Genomic DNA, 8,888 nt, shown 5'->3' with positions numbered 1-8,888 from the left:
AAAACTAACTGATGAAAATATGCAAATCAGTTGACACAAAGTGTGAACTCAGCCGTGGATTACATTCATTGATGTGAATATTTCCGTTTTCAGTTTGTGCCAAAAACTCTTTTAATTTGGGTTGTCTTAGGATAAACCCTTTTCAGTTGCCCCATGGTTGCTTCAAGATTTTGTGGATACTTTGTTATTTGCTAACTATTGTTTCAGTTGAGTCATATGGGAAGTTTTTCTCACACCTTTTCTATTTGCCACTTATGAGGGGACATGTGTAACTTCACTTTATCTTATCTGGAGTAACAATAGTGCTAATGGAGCTGCAATATAAAAGCAGAAATTGCATTGAATTGCTCTCATTGAAAAAATACAACGAAATGAAGTTACAACGGATGATATACAAAGGTAATAGCACTCCCAAAAAAAAACTGAAGGCAACTAATGAATTTTATCCTGGTTTAGGGTGTTGTATACTGTCCTTATTATGTCTGATAAGGCCGTCCTTACCATCTGCCATTAAGGATTCTGTAAAGTGTACCGAAGGTGCAGTGGCAATCGATGCCGATGATTGTGCCAGTTATTTTCAGTGTCTCGATGATGAAACGGTGCACTTTAATTGTCCAAATGGAAGTTATTTCGAGACGAATAATGAGATATGCGTGGTGGATGAATTTAATGTCTGCCCAACGTCACGGAAATGTTTGGATGGAGATATCTTTGAGGACTCCAAGGATTGCGCTGCCTACCTAAGATGCCTTCATGGAAATATAAAAAGGGAGAGGTGCCTAGAGGGAAGCTACTTTAATGCGATATCGAAAAGCTGCCGTTTGGATCGCAGTGGATCCTGCACAGCTAAAAAAGAGATATGTGTGGAGGGAGAACTGCAAGCGGATGCCGATGATTGTACAGGATATCTGAATTGCATCGGTGGAGTTCTGGTGAAGGAAAAGTGTCCGAATGGCAGCTACTTCGAAAACATTTTCAAACTCTGCCAGGTGGACGAAAATGGTGTCTGTTCATCAAGTGGGTGCACTGAAGGAGAAGTCCAGGTCGATCCCAATAACTGCGCTAATTATCTCAATTGTCAAAATGGAACCCTGGAAACTAAGAGCTGTCCCAGTGGCACTTACTTTGCACCCACTTATAAAACCTGCATTGTCGATTTGAATGGAGTGTGTGTTGAGCCTGTTAAATGTACAGATGGTCAAACTCAGCTGGATCCCAATAATTGTGCAGGATACCTTAAATGTATTAATGGAGAAATGGTGGAGGAAAAGTGCCCCAGTGGAACCTACTACGATCGAAAATTGGACGCTTGTTTGGTGGACACTGAGGGTATTTGTGTCACTAAGCTCCAACTTTGTACTGACGGAGTTCGTAAGGAAGATCCCCAGGACTGTGCTGGATACACTCAATGCATTCGGGGTAAATTTCAAAATCTCAAGTGCGCATTAGGAAGATATTTCAATGAGACACAAGGAGAATGCCTCATTGATTTTGGAAGAGTGTGTGTAAAGCCCAGGATGGATAATTACAAGGATGAAGAATCCACTGTGTCTGATTTGCTGCAATCTTCGGAAACCACTGCTGACGGTTTGTCCACTACAGATTCTGCTCAGCCTAAAGTCACTTCACACAAGTCCTGTATCTTCGACTTGAACGGACTTTGTGTGGCCCAACCTATCAAATTCACAAAAAGAGACATAAAACTAAATTCAGGTGACGAATCTCAATATACGGAAACTACTATTGCTGACCTGGAACGACAAACGGAAAGTACTACATCCGATTTAAATATTAAGACTACTGTTTCCGATTTGCAAACCTCTGATTCTACGGAGAGTTCTATCGCTGACTTGCTGGAATATCGTTATACAGAAACTACTGATGCCGACTTGCAGCAATCTACGGACAGTACTGTTGCCGATTTACAAACTACTGATTCTGTTTTACAAGTGTCCACTTCAGAAAAGTCTTGTATCTATGACTTGAATGGTTTTTGTTTGGGGCAACCTGACGAGTTCGGAATATATACGGATAGTACTCCTTCCGATTCCGATCAAAATGGGGAAAGTACTACAACCGATCTATATACAGAGAGCACGGAGAGTACTATCGCTGACTTGCAGGAATATCTATATTCTGATTCTACTACGGAAAGTACTACTACTAATGACGATTTGCTTCAAACTACGGAAAGTACTACAACCGAATTATATACAGAGAGTACAGTTGCAGATGTGGAAACAACTACCCCTGCTTTACTGGTACAGTTACCCAATTCCAGTTATTTCTCGAATGTTACACTTTGTATCGAAGAATCTATCGAGGAAGATCCCGAGGATTGCGCCGGATATATACAATGCTTTCGAGGAGAGATTAATAAACTCAAGTGCGACCCAGGCAGATACTTTAATGTTACCCGAAATTATTGCCTATTTGATGTGAATCAAGTGTGCAATAATCAAAATAGTACAAGTAACCTTACTATTACCACTGAATTCATTCCGGAGACCACCACTCCCTATGACCCTTTTGCAAAGTGCACAGAGGGACGGCTTAAAGTGGATCCCAATAACTGTGCCGGATTCCTTAACTGCTCGAATGGAGAACTTAAGGCCGAATATTGTCCCAGTGGCTTCTACTTTGATCCCAATTTTAAAAATTGTACGGTGGATATTAGGGCTACTTGTATCACTAACATTAAATTTTGTACCGAAGGAGTTCGCGAAGAAGATCCCAATAATTGCGCTGGCTACAGGCAATGCATTCAAGGTGTGGTCGGAAATCTCAAATGTCCTTTTGGCAAATATTATAATGTGGCCGAAAGAGAATGCCTTATAGATGAGCACAAGGTGTGTGAGAAGACCGTAGTGGATTCGACTGCTCAAGAAGTTCCCCTTGAAGATTCTCCTCCGCCGATGTTTTTGCCTGATCCAACCTGCATTCACTACGAGAATGGAGTGTGTGCCGATCCACTTCAGAAGTGCATCGAAGGCCAGATGAAATTAGATCCTAATAACTGTGCAGGATACATGAAGTGCAGATATGGAGAACTAGTGCAGGAATCCTGTCCCAGTGGCTCCTACTTCGATCTCGAAACGCACTCCTGTTTGGTGGATAGGAGGGGTTATTGTGTCACAAATATCGAAGTTTGTGAGGAAGGAGCACTCGAAGAAGATCCAAGGGACTGCGCAGGATACAGACAATGCATTCAAGGTGTGGTCGCAAATCGGAAATGTGCTCCTGGCGAATACTTCAATGTGCCCCAAAGAGATTGTCTTATGGACGTTGATAAAGTCTGTGAGCAGACATATTGGTATTACTGACGTCGATTTACAATCTAGCAATAATAGTAGTTCTCTAGCCGATAAGATGAATTTCAGTAAAGCTGAAAACAAAACCCCTCCAAAAAAAAAAATGTATAAAGTAATGACTCGGATAATTCAAACCAAGGCAGACACTTTAACGCCTTGATTATAACCTATATATAGACGATTGATTTCGCATGAATAATAAATAAGCTCATACGATAAGTTCCAAGCTAATAAATCGAATTAATTGGGAAGTAGACATTTGGTAGCTGGGACTTTTCGGAAAGTTTTTTATTGCCTACTTTGCAAGCAGCAGTGACTAGCGTTAATGCGATAAGCGAACTTGTGTACTAGCCAGCACGTTCTCTGTCTCAATAATTATCAACTGGCCGAACTGATTAACTAGAAAAATAACATGGATTTTTTGATCGCTCTGGTTATTAAATGTGAATCACTCCGGAAGTTGGTCAATTCTTCTTCATAATTAATAATACAAATAATTTTTTTTGTTTGCTATTAAGCTGGTTATGATTTTATTGCTATTATTTTCTTCCGCCAGTGAGCGGGAAATCTACTACAGTAGTTAGGTTATTGACCTATTTCTCGATTTTAACATTCACCAAAAAGACGTTGAAGATGAAGATGTTCTTGGTGCCTGGAGGAGCCACATTATCATCATTGGGCGGGCTTGTTGGTGGAATTTCCGGAACCGGGGTTGTGGACTCCGTAGGTCTAGCGGTTGTTGTAGGAACCAGTGGAGCGACAGTTGTGGTTACCTCCTCAGGTTCTTCTGTAGTTGATACAATATCTTCTGGATCAACGGTAGTCGATTCTTCTGGTGCTACGGTTGTCGTAGACGCCTCCTCGGGTTTTTTGGTTGTTGTAGGGACTTCCACGGGCGCTTCGGTTGTCGACTCTTCTGGAGCAACAGTCGTTTCTTCGGGTTCTTCGGTTGTCGACTCTTCTGGAGCAACTGAAGTCTCTTCTGGTTCCTGGGTGGTAGAAGACGGCTCTGCGGGTTTGTTGGTTGTCGTAGAGACCTCCTCTGGTTCTTCGGTTGTAGTTTCCTCAGGAGCAACAGTAGTCTCTTCTGGTTCTTCGGTCGTCGAATCCACTGGGGCTACAGTCGTCTCTTCTGGTTCCTGGGTGGTAGAAGAAGGCTCTTCAGGTTTATTGGTAGTTGTAGAGATCTCCTCGGGTTCTTCGGTTGTAGTTTCCTCTGGTGCAACAGTCGTCTCTTCTGGTTCTTCGGTTGTCGACTCCTCGGGAGCAACAGAAGTCTCTTCTGGTTCCTGGGTAGTAGTAGATGGCTCTTCGGGTTTATTGGTTGTCGTAGTGACCTCCTCTGGTTCTTCGGTTGTCGTTTCCTCAGGAGCAACAGTAGTCTCTTCTGGTTCTTCGGTCGTCGAATCCACTGGGGCTACAGTCGTCTCTTCTGGTTCCTCGGTTGTTGAATCTTCTGGAGCGACAGTCGTCTCTGCTGGTTCCTGGGTGGTAGAAGAAGGCTCTTCAGGTTTATTGGTAGTTGTAGAGATCTCCTCGGGTTCGTCGGTTGTAGTTTCCTCTGGTGCAACAGTCGTCTCTTCTGGTTCTTCGGTTGTCGACAACTCGGGAGCAACAGAAGTCTCTTCTGGTTCCTCGGTGGTCGAATCCTCTGGAGCGACAGTCGTCTCTTCTGGTTCCTGGGTGGTAGAAGACGGCTCTGCGGGTTTGTTGGTTGTCGTAGAGACCTCCTCTGGTTCTTCGTTTGTAGTTTCCTCAGGAGCAACAGTAGTCTCTTCTGGTTCCTGGGTGGTAGAAGAAGGCTCTTCAGGTTTATTGGTAGTTGTAGAGATCTCCTCGGGTTCTTCGGTTGTCGACTCCTCTGGGGCAACAGTTGTCTCTTCTGGTTCTTCGGTTGTCGAATACTCTGGAGCGACAGTCGTCTCCTCTGGTTCCTCAGTTGTAGACGACGGCTCTTCAGGTTTTTGGGTAGTTGTAGTGATCTCCTCGGGTTCTTCAGTTGTCGTTTCCTCTGGAGCAACTGTAGTCTCTTCTGGTTCCTCGGTTGTCGATTCCTCTGGAGCGACGGTCGTCTCTTCTGGTTCTTGGGTTGTGGAAGAGGGCTCTTCAGGTTTATTGGTAGTTGTAGAGATCTGCTCGGGTTCTTCGGTTGTCGACTCCTCTGGAGCAACAGTCGTCTCTTCTGGTTCCTGGGTTGTAGAAGAGGGCTCTTCGGGTTTGTTGGTTGTCGTAGAGTCCTCCACGGGTTCGTCGGTTGTCGGCTTCACTGGATCAGCAGTCGTGTCCTCTGGTTCCTCAGTTGTAGACGACGGCTCTTCAGGTTTTTGGGTAGTTGTAGAGTCCTCCTCGGGTTCATCGGTTGTAGACTCCTCAGGGGCTACAGTGGTTTCCTCTGGTTCCCCGGTTGTACGAGTGGGTTCTTCGGGTTTCTCGGTAGTAGTGGAGGTCTCCTCTGGTTTCTTGGGTGGAGTACTGGCCTCCGGTTCTTCAGTCGTCGATTCATCAGCAGGGGTAGTTGTAGGTACGGGTAGAGCTGTTGTTCCTTCGCCACCACTGTTCTGCTGTCCAAAACCGTACGGGGATTCTTTGTTTACTGGAACATAGAAGATACCCTCGGCCACAAAGGTGTTTATAATAGCACCCATTGAGATAGAACAGTATTGATCGCCACAGGTGTTCTTGTTGGCGTCCTTGTAGGATTCGCACCTCTTCGAAGGGAAGTTGTTATACAGCAGCGCCTCCACGTAGTACATAACAGCTTTGGTGTGCGAGCAACTGCCGGTTAAATCGATTCCGCAACCGGGCTGGGACCTTCCACCGTTCATGTAGAAGGCTGCCTTGCCAATTGGTTGGGAGAAACCCAAGATGGCACCATTGGTCTGGATGGACTCCACATAAACGGCATCATCGCTGGACAGACGCTTTTCGGTTTTCGAGTAGCTAAGAAGGGGAGAGGCGGGATCCAAACCCACTACCTTGCCCACCTTTCCGGTGGTCACCTGTTTGGCAGTGTGTCCAGCCACATGGGCACCCAAACTGAAGCCAACCACTTCCAGAGTGTCCAGTCGCATGCCGTAAGTCTCCACCAGGAAATCCACAAGGGCGGCAACTTTCTTTCCAGCTCCGGGAGCTCCGGCCACCGAGGTGGCGTACTCCAGGGAACGACCACGTTGCCAGTCCACAGCAATCATGTTGTAGTCACCGTACTGGAACCAGGCATCAGCTATCCTGGTGTTCACACCATCCTTGTAGTTGGAGTTCCAGCCGTGAATCGTAATTCTGCAGAGCCATTCATTAGAACTTGTATAAATAATTCTTTAAAAAGAATCTAACCTTGTTGGATTTTCGGGATTAAAGTAGGAGGCATCAATCGAAGCCTTGGTGCCCTTGATCTGCTGTCCAGTGCTGGGATTCTGCAGGGTGTAGAGATAGAAATTCACCGTGTTGGTGGACCAACGGCCTCCCAACGCATCCTGAGCTTCGTAGTATTCCAATTGGAGTTCGCCCTGCGCTTTGCTAATCCATCTCAGGCCACCCTCCCTTTGGGGGACGAACCATCCATTGACGCCATGATCACGAACCGAAAGTTGGTCAACGGGCCAGGCGCTGGCTAAATGAGATTCATGGTTAGTTACGGAAAGTTTTGGGTTTTTCCCAGTGCAAAGTCTTTACCTGCTATCACGCAACCGAGCACAAGGAGGCACAATCTCATCGTTGAAGAAATTTTTTAGAATGGTCTACTAGCCGCACCTGGTACTGCTATTTATACCTTTCGTCTGCATATGTTGAATGGAAGTCAAAATCTGCGCAACAACAGCACTGTGATTAGATCCCTTCTAATCAGTGCGATTCAAATCCCCCGGAAAAAATGACGCTATAAGCACTTAACAGAATTCTGGGAAACTATACGAATATTTGGGTTTCACAATTTTAGTAGATTTGAGATACAATAATGTTAGATTAACTAATAAGGCAGTGTTTTAAATAAGAACAACTGCGTCATAAATATAACAAAAGATAATAGTAGTTCAAGAAGACTTAAAAATGTGATCAAGGTGAAGTAATGATACAAATAATTTGAAAACATTTTTTTTACTTATTTTTCTTGTATTTATTTAATTGTTTTTTTTTATTTTTTTTTGAAAGGTATTAGTACTCTTCAGTTTTTTAGATTTAACATGTAGGTGTCATATAGCCATAGCCCAAACTTGCGTTCCACCAAAGTAACCCGTAATATCAGTAAAATAAAGCTCACACTGGGACTGCTTTCGCTCACAGAGCTTTCACTCGATTTATTTGCTTTAAGACTGGACTTAGTTGCCCATGCCGTAGGGAGCATCGCTACGGACGGGAACATAGTAGTCTCCGGAGACCATGTAGGCATTGGTGGTGGCTCCCATGCGGACGGAGCTGTAGGAGCTGCCGCACTCCTTGGCCACAGCCTCCTCGTAGTCGCCGCAACGCATGGTGGGGAAGTTGTTTTCCTTGACGGACTCGGCGTAGTAGATCACCGATCGGCTGTGGGCGCAGGATCCGGTCAGATCGACACCGCAGCCGGGCTGGCTCTTTCCTCCGTTGGGGTAGAAGGCTCCCTTGCCGATGGGCTTCAGGAATCCCAGGGTGCCGCCGTTCGTCTGGATGGACTCCACATAGTAGGCATCGGTGGAGCTCAAACGCTTGTTGGGCGAATCGTAGCTGAAGAGGGGCAGGGCGGGGTCCAGACCGATGATGGTGTGCACCTGGCCGTTCTTCACGTTCTTGCCGGCATAACCGGAGACATGGGCGCCCAGGCTGTGACCAATGATCATGGTGTTGTCCAAATTCAGACCGTGGTTGTTGCGCATGAAGTTGATCAGGGTGGCCACCTGCTCACCCACGCCGGGAACAGCCAGGACGGAGGAGGCGTAGTCCACGGAACGAGCACGTCCCCAGTCGACGGCAATCATGTTCATGTCACCGTGGGTGAACCAGGCATCGCGGACGCCGTAGTTGATGAACTCATCCTTGCTGGAGGACCAACCGTGGATGGTGAAACGGGTGGGATGGTTGGCATTGAAGTGCGAGCCAGAGATGGAAGCCGAGTTAGCCTTGATCTCCTGGGGAGAATCGCGGTTGTTGTTGGTGTACAGGTAGAAGGTCACCGGGTTGAGGACATTGCGTCCCTCCATGCGGTTCTTGGTCTCCAAGTAGGCCTCGGCGAACTCGCGGTCCATCCACTCCATGGATCCATCGGCCTGGGGAACATACCATCCGTTCTCACCATTCTCACGAACCTCCACGGCGTTGGCTGAAAATAAAGAAATATAAATTACATTTTGTTGTATCCAAGGTTAGAAAATTCTAGACCTTACCCGCCAGGACACAGAAGGCAAGAGCCAAAAACAGTTTCATCATTGCGGCAAAGTCAACTTCAACTAACAGCTGTGGGTGGCATGGGGGCTAATTTATATGGATGGTGGGGCCGATCGTCCGATCCACCGATCGTCTGATCGAATCGCAGACACATTGAAGCTTACCACTCGAGATAGGCCACTGGATTGGCCACTCGGACTATTCGGACACCCTCGATAAGGTGGT

General features: G+C 46.1%; 3 protein-coding genes across 3 annotated transcripts; 1 reads left to right on the top strand and 2 right to left on the bottom strand.

The window, feature by feature from the left end:
- Positions 1-371: 371 nt before the first annotated feature.
- On the top strand, positions 372-3,530 carry LOC108063170 (uncharacterized). Its single transcript, XM_017150206.2, has 2 exons — positions 372-399; positions 457-3,530. The coding sequence occupies exons 1-2, from the start codon at positions 372-374 to the stop codon at positions 3,321-3,323; spliced, it is 2,895 nt and encodes a 964-aa protein (XP_017005695.2). The 3' UTR covers positions 3,324-3,530.
- A 287-nt stretch (positions 3,531-3,817) lies between these two features.
- LOC108063248 (uncharacterized) lies at positions 3,818-7,025 on the bottom strand. The gene is made up of 5 exons (XM_070217403.1): positions 6,984-7,025; positions 6,645-6,921; positions 5,555-6,590; positions 4,538-5,038; positions 3,818-4,222 (listed from the first exon to the last, which is right to left on the bottom strand). The coding sequence occupies exons 1-5, from the start codon at positions 7,021-7,023 to the stop codon at positions 3,905-3,907; spliced, it is 2,172 nt and encodes a 723-aa protein (XP_070073504.1). The 5' UTR covers positions 7,024-7,025; the 3' UTR covers positions 3,818-3,904.
- A 549-nt stretch (positions 7,026-7,574) lies between these two features.
- LOC108063833 (pancreatic triacylglycerol lipase) lies at positions 7,575-8,614 on the bottom strand. The gene has a single exon (XM_017151107.3). It carries the CDS (start codon positions 8,531-8,533, stop codon positions 7,625-7,627), a length of 909 nt encoding a protein of 302 aa, XP_017006596.3. The 5' UTR covers positions 8,534-8,614; the 3' UTR covers positions 7,575-7,624.
- Between the last annotated feature and the right edge of the window lie 274 nt (positions 8,615-8,888).

Source organism: Drosophila takahashii, chromosome 3R (assembly GCF_030179915.1).
Source record: "Drosophila takahashii strain IR98-3 E-12201 chromosome 3R, DtakHiC1v2, whole genome shotgun sequence".
NCBI lineage: Eukaryota > Metazoa > Arthropoda > Insecta > Diptera > Drosophilidae > Drosophila > Drosophila takahashii.
The sequence above is the reverse complement of the archived record's forward strand: the minus strand, read 5'-3'. Positions and strand labels throughout refer to the sequence as shown.

Bases quoted from the DNA above. Each gene is read 5' to 3' on its own strand.
- LOC108063170 (XM_017150206.2), top strand. From the start codon at position 372: ATGAAGTTACAACGGATGATATACAAAG. The intron at 400-456 runs GTAATAGCACTC...ATCCTGGTTTAG, and splicing joins ACAACGGATGATATACAAAG to GGTGTTGTATACTGTCCTTA.
- LOC108063248 (XM_070217403.1), bottom strand. From the start codon at position 7,023: ATGAGATTGTGCCTCCTTGTGCTCGGTTGCGTGATAGCAG. The intron at 6,591-6,644 runs GTTAGATTCTTT...ATGGCTCTGCAG, and splicing joins AATCCCGAAAATCCAACAAG to AATTACGATTCACGGCTGGA. The intron at 5,039-5,554 runs GTGGAGGACTCT...GAACCAGAGGAG, and splicing joins AGCCGACAACCGACGAACCC to GTCTCTACGACAACCAACAA.
- LOC108063833 (XM_017151107.3), bottom strand. From the start codon at position 8,533: ATGGAGTGGATGGACCGCGAGTTCGCCGAGGCCTACTTGGAGACCAAG.